This window comes from Canis lupus, chromosome 10, assembly GCF_048164855.1.
Source record: "Canis lupus baileyi chromosome 10, mCanLup2.hap1, whole genome shotgun sequence".
NCBI classification, from domain to species: domain Eukaryota; kingdom Metazoa; phylum Chordata; class Mammalia; order Carnivora; family Canidae; genus Canis; species Canis lupus.
In genome coordinates, this window is record NC_132847.1 from 75,676,736 (window position 1) to 75,698,970 (window position 22,235).

The 22,235-nt window shown below is 40.9% G+C and overlaps 1 protein-coding gene across 4 annotated transcripts in view; it reads right to left on the reverse strand.

The window, feature by feature from the left end:
• FBXW2 (F-box and WD repeat domain containing 2) overlaps positions 1 to 22,235 on the reverse strand; it is a 51,714-nt gene that overhangs the window by 28,557 nt on the left and 922 nt on the right. For 2 of the 4 annotated variants that reach the window (XM_072842569.1, XM_072842568.1), the window contains exons 3-7: positions 18,776 to 19,285; positions 11,378 to 11,572; positions 8,988 to 9,121; positions 6,489 to 6,575; positions 5,301 to 5,470 (exon numbers count right to left, since the gene is read on the reverse strand). In XM_072842569.1, coding sequence (XP_072698670.1) covers positions 5,301 to 5,470; positions 6,489 to 6,575; positions 8,988 to 9,121; positions 11,378 to 11,572; positions 18,776 to 19,265 — 1,076 coding nt within the window. In that variant the 5' untranslated portion in view covers positions 19,266 to 19,285. Of the gene's footprint in view, positions 1 to 2,598; positions 2,717 to 5,300; positions 5,471 to 6,488; positions 6,576 to 8,987; positions 9,122 to 11,377; positions 11,573 to 18,775; positions 19,286 to 22,235 lie in introns of all 4 variants that reach the window. The other 2 variants (XR_012038552.1, XM_072842570.1) reach the window with 2 other exon arrangements.

Genomic DNA, 22,235 nt, shown 5'->3' on the forward strand with positions numbered 1-22,235 from the left:
TGAAACAGACAAAAAGCTGTACCTCCTTAAGGGGAGGGGAAGGAATCCTTCACATTGACATGGTAACACAGGCACGTAAGGAGAAAGGCAGCATATGATGGACATTTATGAAAGCACAAAATGCCTACCCGGGCTGAAAAGGATCTTATAGATTATCTCATGTAATATCTCATTTCCAAAATATGAAAACAAAAGCCTTGCTGGGATACATACTTTGGCTAAGGATTCACGACTGGTCAGTTACCTGTAAGAACTGGGATGCAATCACTTTACTACTAGGTAAAAAGATGGATTCATCAAATCCTAAAATGCTGGTCTAGGGGAGCCTCCTCAAGCCCAGAATGAAGACTAGAAACCAAGTGATTTACATGCTATTCTATTCAGCAGGTAGCAAACTCTAAAAACAGTAGAAGGCTGAAGGATGAGAAATAACCAGAAAATAACCCAGAAACAATAATAAATGTGTCAGAAGTTGTGAGAGAAAACTGGGGGCGTGGGAGGATAGCCTTCACCTTCCCCAAAGGCTGATGACAAAAGCACAGAATGGGAGAGATCCAGCCAAACAGCATAGATAAAAAACAAAAACAAAAAAACACAGTCTGTTGTCTGCACACTTAATGAGGCAAGAACAGTTGATGTCCTCTTTGGAGGCACTAGGAAAAGAGCTACAAGAGAAGGATAAACCAATTCTGCTCCGTGACAGTATGTCTGAGCCCTGTGAGAGGTCAATAAACCCACATTTCAACAAGGACACTACCAATTAGTGTGTGTCCAAGAGGTCAACCAGGAAGGGCAGGGCCTGGTAACCAGGACAAATAAGGAACAGGTAAAGGAGATCAGCTGGGGGCGGGGAATCCGAGGTGAAAGAGTTACAGCAAGCCAGATTCCACCTGACAGTGGAAGGCAGAGGATTTAGTCCTGAAGACCTGTTCCACACTCAACCCGTCCTTAACTGAACTTGCTGGCCAAACCTGTTTCTCTTCCTTGTTTCCTGGCTTGCTCTTTCACCCAACTGCTCACCGTTAGGAAACATGGCAACCATCCAACTCTCCTCCTTAATCAAGCCGCAGATTCAATCACCACAATCTATTGATTTTACCTCTTGAATTTTCTCCTACTTTTTTTTACTATTATCCAAATTGCCACGGCTCTGATCCAAGATAGTATCTTCAGCCTGCACTGGTCTCCCCCCACCTACTCTTGGCCCCTTTCAATCAGCTAATCTCACCCCCATGTCTAATCCTATTACCACCTCATTTAACTTTAAACCCTCTGAGGGCTCTCTACTGCACTTCACATCTCCAGCACTGGGACCCTTCAGTCTCCGGGCCTTTGAACGGACTGGTCTCTCAGCCTCCACTGCTCCTTACTGCACACCCACTGCTGGCATTTAGTTAATGCAGATACTCCTCCTTCAGGGCTTAGCCCACACCTCTTCTTCAAGGAAGCTTTTCCTTACTCCTCAACTGCTAGGTGGGGTCTCCAAATGCTCCACAGTGTGGCCTTTAACCCACCCATGAAAACAACTGTAGGCAATTAGCTATTTAACGTCAGTCTTGCCTCTTGCTGGTTAGTAACTTCCACCAGTGTGGTATTTCTGCAGGTTACCAGCATAGATCCCAGTGCCTAAAACACAGGTATGCCCCATAACTATCTGCTCACAAATACAGCAGTGGAGCAATGAACATGGGAAAATAAGAACTCCTACAAAGCACATCCAAAGGAAACTGGGAAAACAACAAGAAAGTCCGGTAAGTCCCATATCACCAATGCAAGCAGGAAATAACCAGAAACTTAGATAACTGGGTGGCTGGAAATAGGACTAAAGCCTGGTGAAGATGAGTCGACTCCAAAGACTGAAGCACAAATATGTTTTGGAGGAGAATACAAGTCTTGACAGGCTGGCCTGGCCGCCTCTTTAACTTTGATTACTTTAAAACTGTAAACAGACATCCCTGCTGTGCAGTCTGGGCCCTTGAACCTAAATAACCTTGCCTGCTTGCTGTACGAAGATAACTCAGCTCAAGAGATTGCATCATACCTTAGATTTATTGAGCAACATGCTACCATCTGTGCTTTGCTTCTTTTTAGTTAGCTTCAAAGCATAAGTAGCCCTATCTGATCTTAGCAACAGAGCCCAAAGGAGTTGCATTAGGATTTCAAAAGAGGCTTTTGTGCTGCGGGAGGTGGGGAGGAGGAAAGATAAAACAGCCCCCTTTCCAAGAGAAATCTGAACCTAACACTTCCTAGCAGAAAACAATCATGTAGATTTACTGCTTAAAGCTAGTGTATCCGAATCCCAAAAATTAACACAAGTTTCATCTGGACTTCTGGACTCCCTATACACACACTCAGGGTGAGAAAAATACATGAGAAAGGTAGATGCAGCATCACATTAAAACTTTTGGAAACTCAAAGTATTAAAAAGATGATGATACCTCTATTCCACCTTACTTCTGCATCCCTCCCATCCAAGTCTTAATTAAAAACAGAAACAATACTAAATTGTAAAAGGTCTGATTTTCCCATGTGACTACTTGGAATTTTTACAAAGTATCAAGTTCTTTCAAAAGTTCCTTCTCTCTGGTTTGCTGGTACCTTAAGCATAGGCCTGCTGGATGATGCCAGGATGGATGGATGGATGGATGGACGGACTAGGGTGAGCTACGGGATGCTGGGTGAGGCCCATACCTGCTCTTGGCTTCAGTTTCTCCATCTATAAAATGAAAAGCTTAGTCTAATGTTTTCTGGGATCTATTCCAGTCCTTTTTTCTCAAAGCATAATTATCAATCATTTCTAGAAATGATTCTGACAATTTTGAAACCTAACTGGTTAGAATTGTAGGTCTGATTACAGGAAGACATAAAAGGGGTTATTACTGTATGACCAGAGAGACAGGGCCCACCCAAGTCCTGCTGGCTAGTATGACAGGTGCTCTTCAAGCTGACCTCTAACAGTCATGCATAAAAACAATGGCAAGAACGTTCAATTTTCTGTACTACTCCAAGCCAGCATTTCCTGTCCTGAACCATGCCGCAGAACACTAATCCTGTGAGCTGTTAATAGGTGTTCCTCCAAAAAAAAAAAAAAAAAAAAGGCTTTCTGTATAAGGAGTGTGAGGTACAGAGAGTTAAACAAATTCAAACAGGCTTCTTTATGTAGGGCTTCTGAGAGCTGTTAGTAATAAGATCTGCCGGGTCCTGTGCTTGAACCTCATTACAGGTACTTCATTTGATCTTCACTTTCCAGGTCAGGAAACTAAGACACAGAAAAGCTAAGAAACCTACATAAAATCATCCAACTCATAGGAGGTGGCGCTGGATTTTAAAACCAAGGATTATCACCAAAGTAAGTTCCAACCTTTTTTTTTTTTTTAAAGATTTATTTATTTATGTGAGAGAGAGAGAGAGAGAGAGAGAGGCAGAGACACAGGAGGGAGAAGCAGGCTCCATGCCGGGAGCCCGACGTGGGACTCGATCCCGGGACTCCAGGATCACACCCTGGGCCAAAGGCAGGCGCTAAACCGCTGAGCCACCCAGGGATCCCCAGTTCTATCTTTTTTTTTTTTTTTTTTAAGACAGAAAGAGAGCAAGAGAGTGTGCGTGCCTAGGGCAGTGTGTAGGGGTGGTGTGGAGAGGCAGAGGCAAAGGGAGAGAGGAAATCCCAAACAGGCCCCACGCACAAGGCGGAGCCCAACACAGGACTCAATCTCACAACTCTGAGATCATGACTTGAGCCAAAATCAAGAGTTGGATGCTGAACCAACTGAGCCACCCAAGTACCCCACCAAAGTAAGTTCTCTTAGTCAACCATATAGCCCTGGCTTCCATCAGCCTCCAACATGCTTACAGATACCATCAGTCTCCAAGAAGGTCTAAGGTATGCAATGAATCACAAAATTATTTGTCCATGGACCTCTTATTTTCTTTAGAGAAACCCTGCAAGTTGTATTTTTTTTCTAAACACCTCTTTCTACTAGTCAATAGAAAGCCACTTGATCTCTCAATGCAGAATTTTACTACCAGGAAGCAGAACTCAAAATATCAGAACTAGACATATAGATGGCCAATGGACATATGAAAAGATGTACATCATCACTCATCGTCAGGGAAATGCAAATCAAAACTGATGAGAGGCCCCTGGGTGGCTAAGTTGGTTAAGCATCTGCCTTCGGCTCAGGTCAGATCTTGGGGTCCTGCAATCAAGCCCTGCACAGGGCTCCCCACTCAGCAGGGAGTCTGCTTCTCCCTTGTCCCTCTCTCTGCTCATGCTCTCTCTCTCAAATAAATAAATAAAATCTAAAACAAACACCACACCATGAGATACCACCTCACACCTGTCAAAATGACTAAAATCAAAATGTAAGAAATAACAAGTGTTGGCATGGACATGGAGAAAAAGGAACCCTCTTGCACCGTCAGTGGGAATGCAAACTGGTGCAGCCACTGTAGAAAACAGTATGGAGATTCCTCAAAAAGTTAAAATGAGAACTACTCTATAATCCAGTAACTGCACTACTGGGTATTTACCAAAAGAATACAAAACACTAATTTAAAGGGATATACACACCAATGCTACTGCAGCATTATTAACAATAGCCACGATATGGAAGCAGCCTGAGTGTTCATTAATAGATGAATGGACAAAGATGTGGGGGGGGAGTGTGTGTGTACATACATATATATGGAATATATATGGAATATTAATCAGCCATAAAAAAAAAATCTTGCCGTTCGTAACAACACGGATGGAGTTAGAGTATAATGCTAGGTGAAATAAGTCAGAGATATGTGATTTCACTCATGTGGAATTTAAGAAACAAATGAACAAAGGGGGAAAAAAAAAAAACAAGAGAAAGAGAGACAAACTAAGAAACAGACTCGTAAGTCTGAAAGATCTCTTCATCCAAGCTCCTCATTTCCCTACAAAGCATGTTTAATTATTTTTTTCGGGAGGGGGCAGCAAAGTTTATTGAGATAGTAAAAAGCTCCCAAAGAGGTAGGGGACCAAAGGGGGTTGCCCAGCATGTTTACTTCTGAAAGAGGAAGTGACACAGTAAGGGGAAGGATTAGAACTCAGATCTTCTATGCTGTAGTATAAACCTCTAATAATTGCTTCTCAAATATTTTTGTGTGTGATTTTCAGCTTTTAACTGTTTATAATTGATGTAGTAAATATTTCCTAGATATAACCTACTGACTCGTTTATCCAAATATTTAGTCTTGCTTTTACTACTAAACTGCAATAAAGAAATAAAAGGGAACAAACTGTGAAAGGCGAAGGCTCAAGGAAACATTACCTGAGAATATCATAACTGGCAAAGTCCCACTGGTAGAGACCCAGTGCCGAACTACAGACGATGTACTTGCCATCAAAATGAAGCCTTGGCTGCAGGCAGATACTCCTATCCTCAGAGACTGACAATGTCTTTAAACACTTGCAGTTGATTTCTCTCCCAATTGGCCAAATCTACAGATAAAAGAAAATCAGAGATGATGACAAATCTTATCACCATAGAAAAGCTAGTCCTTAAACAATGTGGCTTATGTTTGTCAGAGCCAGATATAAAGTGAAGTAAATCAGAAAGACCACAGGTTTTATAGTTGACAGGCATGGGTTCAAGCTCTAATGCTACATGATCTCGGGTAAAATATGTAACCTCTCTGAACCTCAGTTCCCACAATGAAGATGGCTACATGGAATGGTTTAAAAAATGCAATCAGAAAGTATATGCGTGCTCTGTAAAGTTTTTGCAAATTGGTTTATTATACAAGTAAATATTTATGTTTTCATAGGGTTTTTTTAATTTTTTTTTTATTTATTTATGATAGTCACACAGAGAGAGAGAGGCAGAGACACAGGCAGAGAGAGAAGCAGGCTCCATGCACCGGGAGCCTGACGTGGGATTTGATCCCGGGTCCCCAGGATCGCGCCCTGGGGCAAAGGCAGGCGCCAAACTGCTGCGCCACCCAGGGATCCCCTGTTTTCATAGTTTAGATCTAAGAACTAAAGAGGGTATGAGGGGATCTCTGGGTGGCTCAGCGGTTTGGCACCTGCCTTCGGCCCAGGGTGTGATCCTGGGGTCCCGGGATCAAGTCCCACATCGGGCTCCCGGTGTGAAGCCTGCTTCTCCCTCTGCTGGTGTCTCTGTTTCTCTCTCTATATATATATCTCTCATGAATAGATAAATAAAACCTAGATAGATGATAGATAGATAGATAGATAGATAGATAGATAGATAGATAGATAGAGTATGAGATACAGGTCTTAAGATACATTTTTATGGATCTTTCATTTACAAATCAGAGCTAGAAACTGACTCGTATGTAGAAATAATGAACAATTCTCTTCCCAAGAAGTTTAAGATGGCTTATACTATGGACATTCTTGCTTCCCTTGAAATATTCCCTGTGTAGCACCATTTTAATTTTCTTGTATTTGCCAGTTTTTCTCTGATGAGGCAAAGTAATGGAGAAGAAAACCTCACCTTGATCTCATATTTGTCTGCACTTAAGAGTATGTAGTCTCCAGGGCTGTGCAAAAGGGACTTGACTTTACACTTTTGCAAAACCACCTAGAAATATAAGCAATCCATGTTAAAATCCATGTTATAGAAAGATCCTTTTGAAACTATTTCTAGGGCACCTGGGGGGCTCAGTGGTGGGGCATCTCTCTTTGGCTCAGGTCATGACCCCAGGGTCCTGGGATCGAGTCCTGCATCGGGTTGCCTACAGGAAGTCTGCTTCTCCCTTTGCCTGTGTCTCTGCCTCTCTGTCTCTCATAAATAAATGAATCAAGCATTAAAAAAAAAAAAAAAAAAAAAAAAAACTATTTCTATATTGCTTTTTTAAATTAAAATATGAATAAGAGCCTGAAGTGAGATGGTATGCTAGAAGAGTTAAGCTGTAACTCTATGACCACATTAGCCTCTAGGTAGTACAACCAGAGTCTCTATATTGTCAGCAGGATCTGTCTCATGTTGGTAGCATTTAATTTCCACTTTTGTTTGAAAACAAACATTAGGAATGATTTTAAAAACTGTAAAACATGACTTTATAGAAAATGTGAGGGACAGGAAAGAAAACAGCCCGTAGACCCAGACGCAGATAACAACGATCTGCTTTCCTGAGCATGTTCATTATAAAGGAAAAAACACTGGACTTGGGACAAGAATCTGCCAAATATTGACTCTGCAACCTTATGATGATGATGTAATAAATAAAAGCACTTGGGATAGTCTATAAACATTTAGGGACTAGTTATTTTTGTAGTAAAGTCTGCACAAAGTGAGAGGGAGGCCAGGCTCACTTCTTCATTAGTCTGGGTTGCAGATTCAACTGAAACTGACAGACCTACTACACGTAGGTACGCCGCTGGCTCCTGTCCCATCATCTCATTCAGAATTCACAGGAACGTTTAACAGATGCAACTCAGGCCCTGAAGAGAGGACTCGTCTAAGACATCACAGTCGGTGTCCTGGCCACAAGTCCAATGTTTTTAACACGTCAGATTTTCTTATGTAACTTTTCCATTTAAATATCCAAATGTGACCCCTACAGAGCTGTGGTAAAACATACCTAACATAAAATGCACTATTCAACCCTTTCAAGCGTACAGTTCAGTGTTCTTGTTCTTCTCACAAACTGCTGTCCTTGTAGGTCTGCCTATTCCAGAAAAGCATATTCACCTACCTGACCTAAAGCCCAGTGGGTGGCTCTGATTCCCCCTCCTTTGTTTCCCAGGAGTCGGTAACTTCAGCTGGCTTTCCCTTAAAGAGATATCCTTCAGGCATGCTCTGCTCTTTCCTCACTGCTACCTGGGTCCAAGCCACAGGTATCTTTTGCTTAGATTACTGCAAAAGCCTACCTGGCCTCCCTAGGTCCATTTGTGCCCAGCTCCAATCCATTTTCAGTTGTTTTTTAAAAATATAAATCACACAGCTCCTTGCTCAGAACACTCAACTGCTTCCCACTACACGTACGACCCCCAAAATCCTTAACATGGCCAAGGAAGGGCTACATATGGCCACCTGCCTCACACTGCCAACCACAGCACAGCTCCACTGGCCTCGAGGCCATCAAATGTCCTAGCATCTCTCCTGCCCTAGGGCCTGGGCACATACTGCGCACTCTGAAACACTCCACTACTCTTTACCCAGCTAGCTCCAATTTCTTCTTCCTGTTCTGTCTCTTCTCAAGCAGCTCTCCCTGAAGGGATCAGACACCGTCTAGACTTTCTCACAGAACACTGCACTTTGCCTTCAGAGCACCTACCACCGTTTGTACTTGTACATTTACTTGTGAAATTACTGTTTAATATCTATTTCTCCCACAGAGCTAACATCTGGGTCAAGCCTGGGTCTGTTTTGCTCACGGCTGTATCTTCCATCCCGCACGCACAGAGAGGAAAAGGGTTTCTGCCGGACACTCCCATAAGTACTATCACATTCAGGTCTCAGAGCCACTTTTTGTTGAAAAATGACAAAACACCATAATATTCTTTTACAGATCCCATACGTTTTCCTTTGTCTCATTTCTTGCAATTATCATTTTTTTCCAGATAAAAATTGCTTTCCTGATTAAAAAAAGAAATATGCTTATTCTAAAGGGGAAAAAGCACCTATAATTTCATAAGTAATAACCAACTTTACCATTTTGGTACATAAACACATTTATTCAGAAACTGCTATTATACTCCACAATGCAGTTTTTTGTCTATGACTTGCTTTATTTGCTCCCTCTACGCACCGAATATATTGTGGGCATCTTTCCACATCCATAAGTCATTCATTGTTAACTATTTACCAAGTGTCTTTTATTTGGCTGGTCACTGTTGCAGGCCAACAGGCACTGTGGGTACACCTGTTGCATCTTATGGCTCCCCTACTACTTACAAGGGAGCACCTAGCATCGTCCACCCCACCCCCAGTTCCTTCACCCCTACAAAGCCTGATTGATGTCAAGATTTCTTCTGGAGGTCTTCCTACCTTGGTGACCCATTCCGTGTGCCCGGTGAGTGTGTTCAGGCACGTCCCAGCAGATAAAGCCCATACTTTCACAGTGAAGTCTGCAGAGCCACTCACCAAGATATCCAGTTCATCATTGTAGTCAACGCTAAACACTAGTATATACAACATACACAAAGTTAAAACATGCTCCTGTGAGGGTCTTGTATAATAGTGTTCAATCACGTGCATTCTCCCTAGCTGACCAACTGTATAATTTCTCAAAGGTACTCTAAGAGTGGTGCTACTCAGCTAAAAATTTTATGATAAAAAATATATATCCATTTCAAAATTCTTGTTATTATTATAACTTATCATTCTAAGTATGGAACATCCCTGGAATAATATAATCTCTTGTACTTGTGCTAGCTTCAAAGTGAGAGGTAAAACTAGTGCTGGAGATCATGGCATTTCCACTCAGGCCTGCTTGCCTGACACTACACAAAACTAATCCAGCTCATGCAGGGAAAACATAACATGGGTGGCCCTACTCAGATTTGCACTGTTTTATCACAATGAGACAAAATGTCAAGAATACTACCCATAGTCAAGAAAAGCCAAGGTAAGAGAAAAACAGAACTCACACAAGTATCTCAAAGGTCAGACTAAGCAGTTCTCTCCAACTATCTGAATGTCTTCACGGGTGTACCTCTAGCACTTAATAGTACCTGAGCACAGCAAGTGCTCAAACATTTGTTTTTAAATGTTGCCAAACTCTAAAGGAACACTGGGGACCCAGGGATGAAGACATTGGGCTTTTCCTTAAGGAACTCAGTCTAAGTGAAGGGAGAAGGAGGGGTCCAAAAAAATTAAATGTTTACCTCTTGCTAAGGAAACACCAAGGAGAATGACTAACTCTGCCCAGGGGTATCAGGGAGGACTTCAGGGAAGATGCGATATTGGAGATGGGCCCTGAAGGATGAGTAGAGTTTATCAAGAAAAGAAAGAGCATATTGCAGGTAGAGGGAACAGCAAAGGCACGGAATTAGGAAAAGCCATAGCAATGTCCAGGGAACAGCAGGAGGAAAACTTTTTAGAGCAGAGCTCTTGAAGTTGGTCAGGTATAAAATCACCTAGAAGTCCATGTACATCTTGACATGGAACAGCACACTCAATATGTAAGTACCATGCTAAATCATATACTTTCCAATATTAATGTCTATAACAAATAAGTGGTAACAAATATACTGAGGAAAAATGTGTAAGATGACAAACAAAATGGGGGAAAATGGTTTTCAGCAGTAAAACATCTAGGTTCACTTCACAGTATTACTGAGCACCAGACACAATACAAGGTACTCAGGACCTAAGGGTGAACAAGACAGGCAGGATCCCTGTCTCCTGGCATGCATACAGCCAGTGTAGTTACCACATTTATTTGTACGATGAGTGTTATGATAAAATACAGGTTATCGGGAAACTTATAGTAGCGGGGAATCCAAGATGGCTCATAAAACGTGATGCTTAAGATCACAGACTGTGACCCTCTGGGGCTGAGGCAGTGAGTAAATAGGGAAAAGGAAGAAGGGACCTGCTGCACAAGAGGCTCAATGTGATTTCTGTACAAGGCACCAAAATATAATGCAGCAGAGGTAGCAGCTCAGGTCACAAGGCTATATTCAAATATTCTGCATAGCAGAAAATTATTAGGAAATATTCAAGTATCTGTTCCCTTTATTTTATCTCTAGGCACTGGTTTAATCAATTGTCAACCAAGCTCCAATTCAATGTAATATGTGTAGATCACACAATCTGAGCACTCCTGTCACTCCAAAGGATTTTCAGCCCTGATTCTACAAATAAAGTAGACTGCGTTTACAAGGGAAGGACTTGCTGAATTTGGAGGTATGGAATCTGACAAAAGCAAAATGGACTGACTCTTCAACAGGGCATAAATGAAACAGGTAAGGAGAACTGCCCCCTCCCAGCATAAGGGTGTACAGAAGAGTTTTGAAATGCTCCAAGGGAAAGTGAAATTCAGGAAAAAATTCCAAATAGGAGTACCTTAAATAAAGGGATGAACTGCTGTGACTAAGAAAAAAGAGGGAGGGCAGCCCAGGTGGCTCAGCGGTTTAGCGCCGCCTTCGGCCCAGGGCGTGATCCTGGGGACCTGGGATGGAGTCCCTCATCAGGCTCCCTGCATGGAGCCTGCCTCTCCCTCTGCCTGTGTCTCTGCCTCTCTCTCTCTCTGTGTCTCTCAAGAATAAGTAAATAAAATCTTTATTAAAAAAAAAAAAAGAAAAAAGAAAAAAGAGGGAAAGGCAGGTTAAGTTAAAAAACAAGAATACAAAAAAGGAGTCACATTCTTGGCTCCTGGTTTTAAAGAATGCGATTAAAATAAATGCAGAAACCCTTGAAAAAGGGCAACCCACCCGCCCCTGTGTGCCCCCGGAAGTGCTGGGTCCTGGCTCCGGAACTCCATTCCCAGCAGGCCACAGTGTTGTCAAAGGAGCCTGTCACAAGCTTCTGCTCATCAAATTTCACTGCTGCACAAGTGTGGGTCTGGATGCCATACACGCACTGCCCTGTGCTCACATCCCACAGTTTTGCAGACAAGTCATCTGACCCTTCAAGAGAAAAACAGGGAGGTTAGTAAGAAAACAAACACTAAAGAAGGAAAGTCAATCCCTGAACCATGGTATTCTTCAAGGAGAACTTCATGGTCCCCTCTTATAGCATTCCCATTTCATAGCTGAGAAAAACAAAGCATGGAGAGGGTAACACAACCTATTCAGGGTCACCAAATGGTGTTAACAGCACGGGGACTGAATGCAACCTTTCTGGTTTAGTCCTTTTCCCTCACCTTTGCAGGCCACACAAGAGTACTAGACTAAAGCATCCCTTGGTGCTTCCACTTGTAAAATTTCATAATCTTTGATTATCATGAGCTTTCTGATTTGAGCTTGAAATGATGGGTATTTACCTTTGATTGCACATGTACATTTATCTGCCTATCCATGACCCACCAACCTTGAGCAAATAAAGAATGCTGAATAGTAAAACTGTCTGCTGGAATGTATTCTACACTAAGGTAAGTCAAAGATAAGCCTCAGGTCTTGGATTAACTTCTTCAAAGGCTAATTGCTAATTCCTTGAGCTATTCCGAAATGTGTAAAGGAACCTCTAAGAAAACCATGGATAAATTACTCCCAGATATTGACAACAACTCAACAATGAGCTTGTAAAGCCGCTTAAGATTCTGCAGAAAGGGATCCATGGGTGGCGCAGTGGTTTAGCGCCTGCCTTTGGCCCAGGGCGCGATCCTGGAGATCCGGGATCGAATCCCGCGTCGGGCTCCCGGTGCATGGAGCCTGCTTCTCCCTCTGCCTGTGTCTCTGCCTCTCTCTCTCTCTGTGTGTGACTATCATAAATTTAAAAAAAAACAAAACAAAACAAAAAAGATTCTGCAGAAAAAAGTGGGTTTTATTTCTGTGTCTGACAAAAATATTATACCGATTGTGCTGATAAGTCAGGATTAGCTTTAATCATGTTTAAAAATCTAAAGATTAAATCAGTCATGCAACTTACCTTTATAATAAAGTATAATAAGAATTGATAGAGATGTATAGAGAATACAAAAAATAAGTCACTATGACAAAGACACAGTATGCAGGAAAGCACCAAATGACCAGTTTGGGAAAAGATGAAATGACTATATGAAGCCGGCCACAATTCTACCTTTAAGAGCTGGTGAAAAGCCACTGTTTCAGACAAATAACTACCACTTATGAAAAGGGCAGAAAATGAATTTCAACCCGGACCAACACTAGAACACACAAATGAAGACTATGTTTGTTGTCACTCTATTTAGAGACTCAGTTTCTTCTTGATAAAACAAGGGACGGGACTTGGTTGGTGATTCTCAATGGTCATATGAGACATCAGAATCATCTGGGGAATGGCACTGGGCTGGCTTGGTAAAGCATGTGACTCTTGATCGTGGGGTTGTGAGTTCAAGCCCTATGTTAGGTTTAGAGATTATTTAAAAATAAATCTTTGGAAACAGCTCTGCCCAATAGAAACATAATACAAACTACAGAAGTAACTACATATATAACTGAAAATCGAAAATATAATTTACTATTTACTTTAAAAAGTAAAAAAAATTATTCTAATCTCATTAGCTCAATATATCAAAAATATTATAATTTCAACATGTCATTAATATAAAAAATTATTAATGAATTATTTTATATTCTAAGTCTTTAAAATCCATTGAGTATTTCCCATTTCACATCTCAGTTTGGACTAGTCACATCTCAAAGAGTTCAAAAGTCTTATGTTGCCTATGGCTACTATACTGGATGGTATGTCTAGATAATCTGAACTACACACTTAAAAGTAATTATTTAGGTGTTCTAGGAAGTGGCACAATTGGCTCTTCAATCTTGTGAGTACTTTACCACAATTTGATAAAAAACAAAATAAAGGGAAACGATCCTAATTAAAGTGGTTTACATAGGAAAATATTGTTAAAAATAGTAAAAAAATAAATAAAAAAATTTCAGTTTTACACCCTAAAGAAACATCAGAAAACAATTAGGTTGATTTCAGTTCCATTCTATTGTGGTGCTAGTCTACTCTTCACTGCCAGCCTCCAGGGGCCATTAGTCTCCCACTCCTGTTTAGCTTTATTTCAACTTTCCCCGTGGACTCCCGTTTGCTGCGCTGACTAGCAGCACGTCATTAATGATGCAGCCCAGAGATGAAAGGGGACTAAATAAATGTAGACTATTTTTCACTATATGAAAGAAAAAACAAGACCTCTCAATTCAGGAAAGAGGATGAAAACAATACTTGATACAAGTATTGACAAGGATGGGTATATAACAAAAAGGTAAGCAGAAAATAGAGTTATAACTTAAATGAAGTAAAGTATAGAATCAAGCGAAGTTTAAATAATTTAACTGGTAGAATCAGATCTCAGGTCTCAGCTGCCTCTCGCAGGCATCTGACTCTGACGACCAAATGAACAAACATTTGCCGCTCCCTCTTTGATACAGGCAATTTTCAATGTCCTTCTTGAAAGTCTTCGTCATCATTCTGCGTCTTTACCTCTTACCCTCTAAGTACGCTCTTCAAGTACCCATCCTAAGCTCTATTCTTCTTCCTTTCCATCTCCTTGTAAAACTTCACTGTTCCAGCCATAGCTATGGTGTGACTAACCCCTTAACCTTTTGCTCTAGCTCTGTGCTACTCCCCAAAGCTCTGATGTTACACTTCCAGACACCTGTGCTAATCTCCACTCATATCCAACTGCATTAAGTTCATCCCAAATTGAACTCCCTCTACCCTATAAAATTCATTCCTTCATTTCCTATTCTTGTTGCTAGTACCACTAACTTCTCAGGTGTATATATAGCTAGAAATCTCAGTCATTTTTGAAATCGATCCTTTCCTTGCCACATACTCAATCCATTGCCAAATCCTGTCAATTCCATTTCAATAGCTCCTCTTCCATTTAACTGCTCCTTTAAAAAAATCTCTGCCCTTGCTGTCCTAAATCTTGATCTATTTACTTTTACCTAAACTGTAACAGCTTAATACTTTTAGAAACTCTGGATTTGTGTATGTCAGAGGGTCTCAAATAGAATTAGTATCATCTCCTGAAGGAACACTTTAGAAATTTGTAGGGGTGATTTCAATTGTCACAATAATTTGGGGACAAGAGGGCATTACTAGCCTCTACTGGGCAAGGCTAGAAACACCAGACATCCTGCAATGCTCGGGGTAGTGCACAGAAAGAATGGGCTCGTATCCTGCACGGCCTCTTAAAGATTCTGCTCTATATCCCCAGTGAAGAGCTTATGCTTAGCTGTCTGAGCCTCGGGCCTATTTTACAAAGCATGGAGTTTATTCTAAATTTCCTGAGTGTGAGTACCAGGTAGATTGAGGGAAAATGTACTTTGCTCTGTTGGGGACTCTGCTAAGAGTTTTTCACCACTTGAGGTTCCATCACTGATGGTACATCATCTGGCATTTGTGTCTGATGTGTTCGTGACAACAGTACACACACAGGTGCCAACATCTGATTACACTTCTGTCTTCTGGCTCTGCTGTGCTTGAGTACATGTTCAATGCGTAGTATTTTAAGTTACTATCTTTTTATTTCTCCTCTGATCAGAGTTTAGGTATTATATTGATTTTCTGAAATATTTGTATATGCAGGTAAGTTATTTCTATGAATTTTACTTCACAGTAAGAGAACATTGTAAAATATGTAATAAAAAGAGGACCTGAGTTTGACAGAAATAAGAAACACTGGTCTACTTGGAACCTGATCCTAGCCCTTTTGCTGCCCTTTCATCGTTTTTTGTTTTGTTTTGTTTTACGGTACAGTTTTCTCTATTAAGGCTCAGTTAATCATCGTTTTTTTCTTACTGCTTACAGAAAACTGTCCAAACTCACACTCCCAATATGTAAGGTTTTTATAATACGCCTCAAGCCAATTCTTCAGCTTATATTCTAAGAATTTCTTGGGACACCTGGGTGGCTCTGGTTGAGCATCTGCCTTCGGCTCAGGGTGTGATCCTGCATCAGGCTCCCCATGGGGAGCCTGCTTCTCCCTCTGCCTGTATCTCTGCCTCCCTCTGTATCTATCATGAATAAATAAATAAAATCTTAAAAAAAAAAAAAAGAAGAAGATTCTAAGACTCTCTTCTAATAGGGTCTCTACTTATATCCTGAGTTCAGCTAAAATGAATTTTCTTTACTTTCCTATGTGCTCCACGCTTAGCCCTTTCCACACCTTTGCTAATGATGACCTTCCTACTGGAAAGTGCTTATTCTCATCTCTCTAAAATCTACCCATTCTCCAAGATTCAAACATAAACACTGCTCAATTTTTGCTAACGGAGGCACCTCTTTTATAGATATTATTTTCTTACTCAACTATAAGCCAAGGTCACAATGATACCTTGCAGACTGAATATGACCCAACCACAATATTTTAAAAATGCAAAAAATACTTAAAAATCAGCACACTAAAAAAATAAAAATAAAAAATCAGAATATTGCACAAAAATCTAGATTTGGGACTTCTCTTAACATAAGATCTGACCACTCTGAGCTTAAATCCCACATGACAATAATTCACTACAGTGGAGCAGCAGCTATACTCTCCAGAAGGGCAGGTGTTCTGGGCAAGTGTTGACTACATGGAGACTTTTACTGAATCAGGCTACCTTCCTGATACCAATGTGTACATTCTCTGAGCAGAGAACTGTTCTATTTATCCGTGTATGCACTCACATTGTCTTTCACAGAAGTCATTTTATAAACACCTACTGAATGGCACAGAGCAGAACAAGTTCTTCTCTTACCATGTCAGAATTAAGAAAGGATAACTACCTAATTCACTATACTATGTTAATTTTTAGCATCAGGCATCAATCTTTTTGGTAATATTTTATTGCTTGTTCAAGGGCCTAAAGATGTCACTGTAAGCTTATTGCCAAATTCAGAATTTCATAATTCAACCACAGAGAAAACACAAGCTCTTCAGTAAGAGCAAGAAACAAATACATGAATACTTTTGTAGCAAACACTTCTCTCATTGGTTACAGTCACAGGGATGCTGCTACTAGGAAAATTAAACTAATGCTTTGGATTATTTTCAGTAGATAGAGCATAGTTTTCAATATGCAAACCTGATGAATTTAATCAGAATAAAACATACAAAATATAGACCCACCTAGAGAATAACCTTAAAATGCAGACTTGGGTTCACAGTTATTGCAGATATTAACTTTCCACGCAGTTAAAGAATTCAGTGTATGTGTCCCATTCACTTCTATTCCAAGTAACTGAAGTTGTACTGCATTTCAAAAGTCAAGTTTAGGGGGAATCCCTGGGTGGCTCGGCGGTTTAGAGCCTGCCTTCGGCCCAGGGCGTGACTCCGGGGTCCCGGGATCGACCACATTGGGCTCCCTGAGTGGAGCCTGCTTCTCCCTCTGTCTACATCTCTGCCTCTCTCTCTGTGTGAGTGTCTCATGAATAAATAAATAAAATCTTAAAAAAAAAAAAAAAAAAAACTAAGTTTAATGAGAATTTTTTTTAAAAAAGCTCAATGTGGTTCTGAAAATAAGTCAACTGCCAGTATTTACCTAAGTGCAAATGAGCACAAATCTCAAAGGTAATACTATATCTTAGTCTTTAAAAATTACCTGCCATTGATCCTAAGACAAAAAGGACACAGAAAAGCCATCGCCCCAACTGGGAAAGTACATTAAACTATAAAAGAATGATGATGCTGTTCCAATAATCTGGCCTATAGGACAGGGACTAATGTAAGCATAGAGTAACTTTAGGATGACAAACAAAACCACAAAATGGCTTAAATTTAATGTTTATTTCATAAAATTGGCAAAGTGTCTGGTATTTCAGAGACTATATGACAACATGAGAAAAAATATATATCCTTGAGAAATCATTCTTCTCAAAAGTATTAAAATTGAGTCTGTCAGAGCTCTGAAGGAGAAGCAGGTTATTTAAAACTTGCTGTGGCCACAGCACCAATTCAATCTCTCTGAAAAGGACAGTAAGAGGTGCTTTAAAATCATTCATATTTCTGGATTTGTGATTCTACTTTGAGGCTTCTAAGTAAATAATTTAGGAGAAAAAATGCAAACCAAAATATTCATCAAAACAGAAAAAATCTGAATATGCATTAATATTGAATTGGGTAAATAATGATGATATATTTATACAAAGGAATAATGTACGCTATTAAAAAAGGCAACTATGTATTTTAGGTAATACTCAAACGTTTATTAGAAATTTTCTTGGGGGCACCTGGTGGCGCGGCTGGTTAAGCATCTGACTCTTGGTTTTTGGCTTAGGTTGTGGTCTCAGGGTTGTGAGATCAAACCCTGTGTCGGGCTCCACACTCAGCATAAAGTCCGCTTCAGATTCTCCTTCTCCCTTAACCCCTCTCGCTTGTGCTTCCCCTCTCTCATAAATAAATATTAAAAAAAAAAAAATTATCTTGAAGAAAGAACACCAAGTATCCCTAAATATTATACAGAGTGAAAGTGAATAGGCATTGGGATCATTGATTAGAACTGCCTGGAACCATTGTAGATGTTGCCTAAGAATTACTTACAATGCCTTTCAAAATGTATTGCCTAAAATGTGCACTGATTAAATGCAGAAACATGTACCTATTATAATTAGAAGATACGATTATTATGTTTGTTATATAGCTACTTAATTGCTTAGGGTTAAGATATGTCTTTGTTTCTATCCCCAAAGTCTACTAATTCCTCTTACTTAGAACCACAGGAATTTACAGCAAGAGAGAAATACTTCTCTTCCCATATTTTATAGACAAGGAAACAAACACAGAAAGGTTAAGTAATTTTTCCAAGATGATCTAACTACTTGCTAGGTCTAGACACCAATTTTTCCACTGGTTTTTCTCAAAAAACACTACTGATAGAAAAAAATTTTAACCAACATGAAGAACTGTACATTGAGGGGAAAAACACTGAAAAAAATAGTCACAGCTTTCTGATTTACATCACATTTAGAAGAATGCCTGGAGCTTTCTTCTCATAAAGTTTTATAAAAATGATTTGTTTTCTAGAGGGAAAGAGAATAAAGAGAGGTAAAACCACCCAGGAATGGGCGGGGGGGGGGGGGGGGGGTGGAATGCCCCTATAGATATCTCATATAATTAATACTCCTCAAGCCTAAGGAGTGGTTTGTCCTATTTCTAAGGTTATACCCTATGAAATGCAAACCAACAGAACAGCTCCAGGGTCTCTTACCTGTACAGAGAAGTCCATCTTTATAGTAAAGTGCATACACTCTGGCACTGTGTCCAATTAATGATGAGGTCTCAAAGGCTTCATGGTCCTCCAGTTGCTTCATTCTCAAAATAGCCTTCAAATAAACCTTCTTCCAGTGCAAAGCGTCCTGAACAGAATCATCTATCTGCCAGCCCAAATTTTTACACGCAGTCTGCCACACCTCTGTACAGGCACTTATCACCTTATTCCACTGTTTAGAGACGAGGCAGCAAGTGAGTAAAGTCTGAGGATCGAGCCATTTTAACAAATAAAAACTGAGCTCCAGGGGAAGGAGTTTGAGGAAGTCCCGCTTGAGGAGAGTCTCCAGGTTATTGGAGAGATGCCTGAGCTGGACTGCCCCACTCAGACTAATCAGGTGATCCAGAGTTTCATTTTTCTGCAAGTCCGTCAGAGAAAGAAATGTAACAGAAATGTTATCAAGCCATGTCTCAAAGTCCTTTCTCTCCATAAGGTTATGGAAAAATTTACCTGTGGCACATCAAAATATTGTATTAGTTCTGCTCAAAAAGACTGTTCAAGCAAGACTGCTAACAAATGAAAATTAGTGTAAAAAACTTAGCATTACAACTTTACAGTTAATACACTGCATTTGAAAATCTTCCATGCACACAAAGGAATATACATTTGAGAAAACATACTTTAATAAATCATGACCTCTGAAACAAGCCAGTGAGACTTATGTAGGTGTATGCGACTTGCTCCTTTTGAAGTCTAGCACATGCTAACATGCATCTTCACAGTAAAAGAGTCACAAAATATCCATTCATTATAAAATACTTTATTACACATAATATACTTCTCCCCACCCCACCCCATCAAAACCATCATAACACTATTTCCTTAATACATTCTATTTAGGTACTAAAAATCACAAAAATAAGCACCAGCAGGGAACAACCAGAAGGCAAGTCTCCTGAGCAGTTAACTGGAAACATTAGTTATCATGCCAGGCACAGCCTGACCTGTTACCAAAATCACAAAACCGGCTACTGGCTTTTCAAAAGATGTTCAGGCAAAAACGGTTTGGGGAAGAAAAATAACCAGATGTAATAAGTTATATGGCTCAGGTATTCTGGTTCTTCTACTTCTTTTATGGCACTGCCTGTTAGAACATGAATCACCAAACTCCTTACGTGGCCTTACATAGTTTTTATAAGCTACATGTGAGCTGGTGACAACTCTTAGCCATGTGCCATAGAGAGCAATAAGGGCCAAGGAAGCCTGCGCAAATAAGTCAATTTAGTAATCCTGATGCTTCCAAAAAAACCAGGTAGCATCATCTGCACTTTTGCAGAGGAGGATGTTAAAAGAGCAGGTAAGTGATTTGCCTCTAGTCAACAGAGCGATTAAAGTAGCACCCGAAGGGCCTCGAGGTCAGGAGGTCAGTGCTCTCACCATTAGTACTCTTCCAACGCGCTTCAAGCTGTCTCTCTAACAGCCATAACCAGGAGAATCACAGCCTGGGCATAAAAATCTGAAGGCATGGTGACTACCTGATTATACCATCTTCTCCTTTAGGAGAATGACAAATTGCTCCTGGACCAAATGGAACAACAACAAAAAAACCTTACAAATATACAGCATTACATACTGGGTCAAGGTGTCAACCCACCTTTAACAAGAGGGACTAATGAAAACAAAACAAAACAAAGCAAAACCCCAAATCAGTAAAAAACATCTTTCCCAAGGTTGGTTATATGTTGAAAGATGTTTGTGCTAGATGATCAGTACATGGGGGATTTTTTATTCTCTTTATTATCATATGTTTAAATATTTCCATAATTAAAAAAAAAACCTTTTCCTTCTAACCACTTAATTTCCAACAGACTATCATACTTATTAAAAAAAAAAAAATCCAACTTAATGTGGAAAAGGAAAATAAATTCCTTCTCATATATGTCACCTAGACCAGGTCTACAACAAAAGCCAGATCTCATTTTCCAACTTTGTTCATGTAAGATCAGTTAAAATCATTTTCATTAACTTCCCAATATCAAATTTGGCAGGAATGTCATCAGATATAAAACAGTAAAAGCAACCAAATCTTCCAATTATATCATCTGATAGTTTTGGTTTTGGAACAGCGAATGGACTTTAAAATAATCCTCTGGAATCCTCAGGGCTTGGGCTAGGCAGCATTTATTAGTTTAAGGATTTACACGGCAGCCAAAAAATAATCAGTTCACCAAAAGTTTTATCAACAACATGAGCTAACAAGCCTCCTCCTTCTGAATCCAAGTGACACTCTATCTGTAACAGTTCTGGAAATTTTTTACTTTAAAAAAAGCACGCACAGCAAAAGGCAAAGCAATCCTTTTCTGTGGACATTCACAAAATGTCTCAATGGCTAATTAATTAATACTGGCCAATTAAAAACACAGACCCAAACATCTACCCAAGAGTCAATGCTTTTTGCATTGAAAAAGCATGGAGGAGGGGAGCCCTCCTCTCTCACAACCTGCACACACCCAAGTACCCACACATCCATCACAGAATGCTCTGAAGGCTAAATTACTATGACTAGATGACTATAAGGAACTTTCTTAGGGTCACAGGTCTAAAGCGACCCCTTTCAGCGAGCCTCTAGGAACGTGGTGTTCTGGCAGCCCACAGGGGAAAACTTCAGGAAGCGGGATTTCAGTCTCACAGGAGCTTTCCAATGGTGTGAGAGCTGCGTCCAGAACGGTGGGAGATTCCCAGTGCTGGGGAAGTCGAGGGCAGGGGCAGAAGTGAGGTAAATGGAGGTGCTCGCAGTCGGTCAAATCTTTTAACTGGTTCAGCCACTTTCTGTGGGATCATGGGCGTCTCTGACCAACTTTCTTTTTTTTTCTTTTTGGCTAAGATTTTTAATTTATTTATTCATGAGCGACAGAGAGAGAGACACAGGGAGAGGCAGGCTCCACGCAGGGAGCCCGACTGGGACTGGATCCCGGGACCCGGGGCCGCCCTGGGCCTCCCCCGCTGAGCCCCCGCTGAGCCCCCGCTGAGCCCCGGGCGGGCGTCCCGCGACCAGCTTCTGAACGTCAGTTCCGTCTGTGAAGTGGAGGCTACCCCTCGCTTCGGGAGTCGTGAAAATCAGCGACACACCGAGGCCATCCCCAACGCGGCCCCGCCGTCTAAGGTAACTCGAGCGGTCCCTGGGTCCGCCTCGTCGCTAGGCGGCCTGCAGGAGCTGGGGGTGGCCCTGCGGCTGCGGCAGACGGGACCACCGACATCCCTTTCAATCCTGCGATCCTTACCCTAAAGCTTCCCTTAAAACGGCTTAAAACACGTGGAAGAAAAACTCAGGGGCCCAAACTTACTGGGGTTTAATCTCACGAGTGAGGGCAGGAGGCCGTGGGGCCCGAACGTCCCCCGAGGCGCACCCGGGCCTCCTGCCTCCTGCCGCCCCCCCCCCCTTCCAGCTTCAACCTTAAAC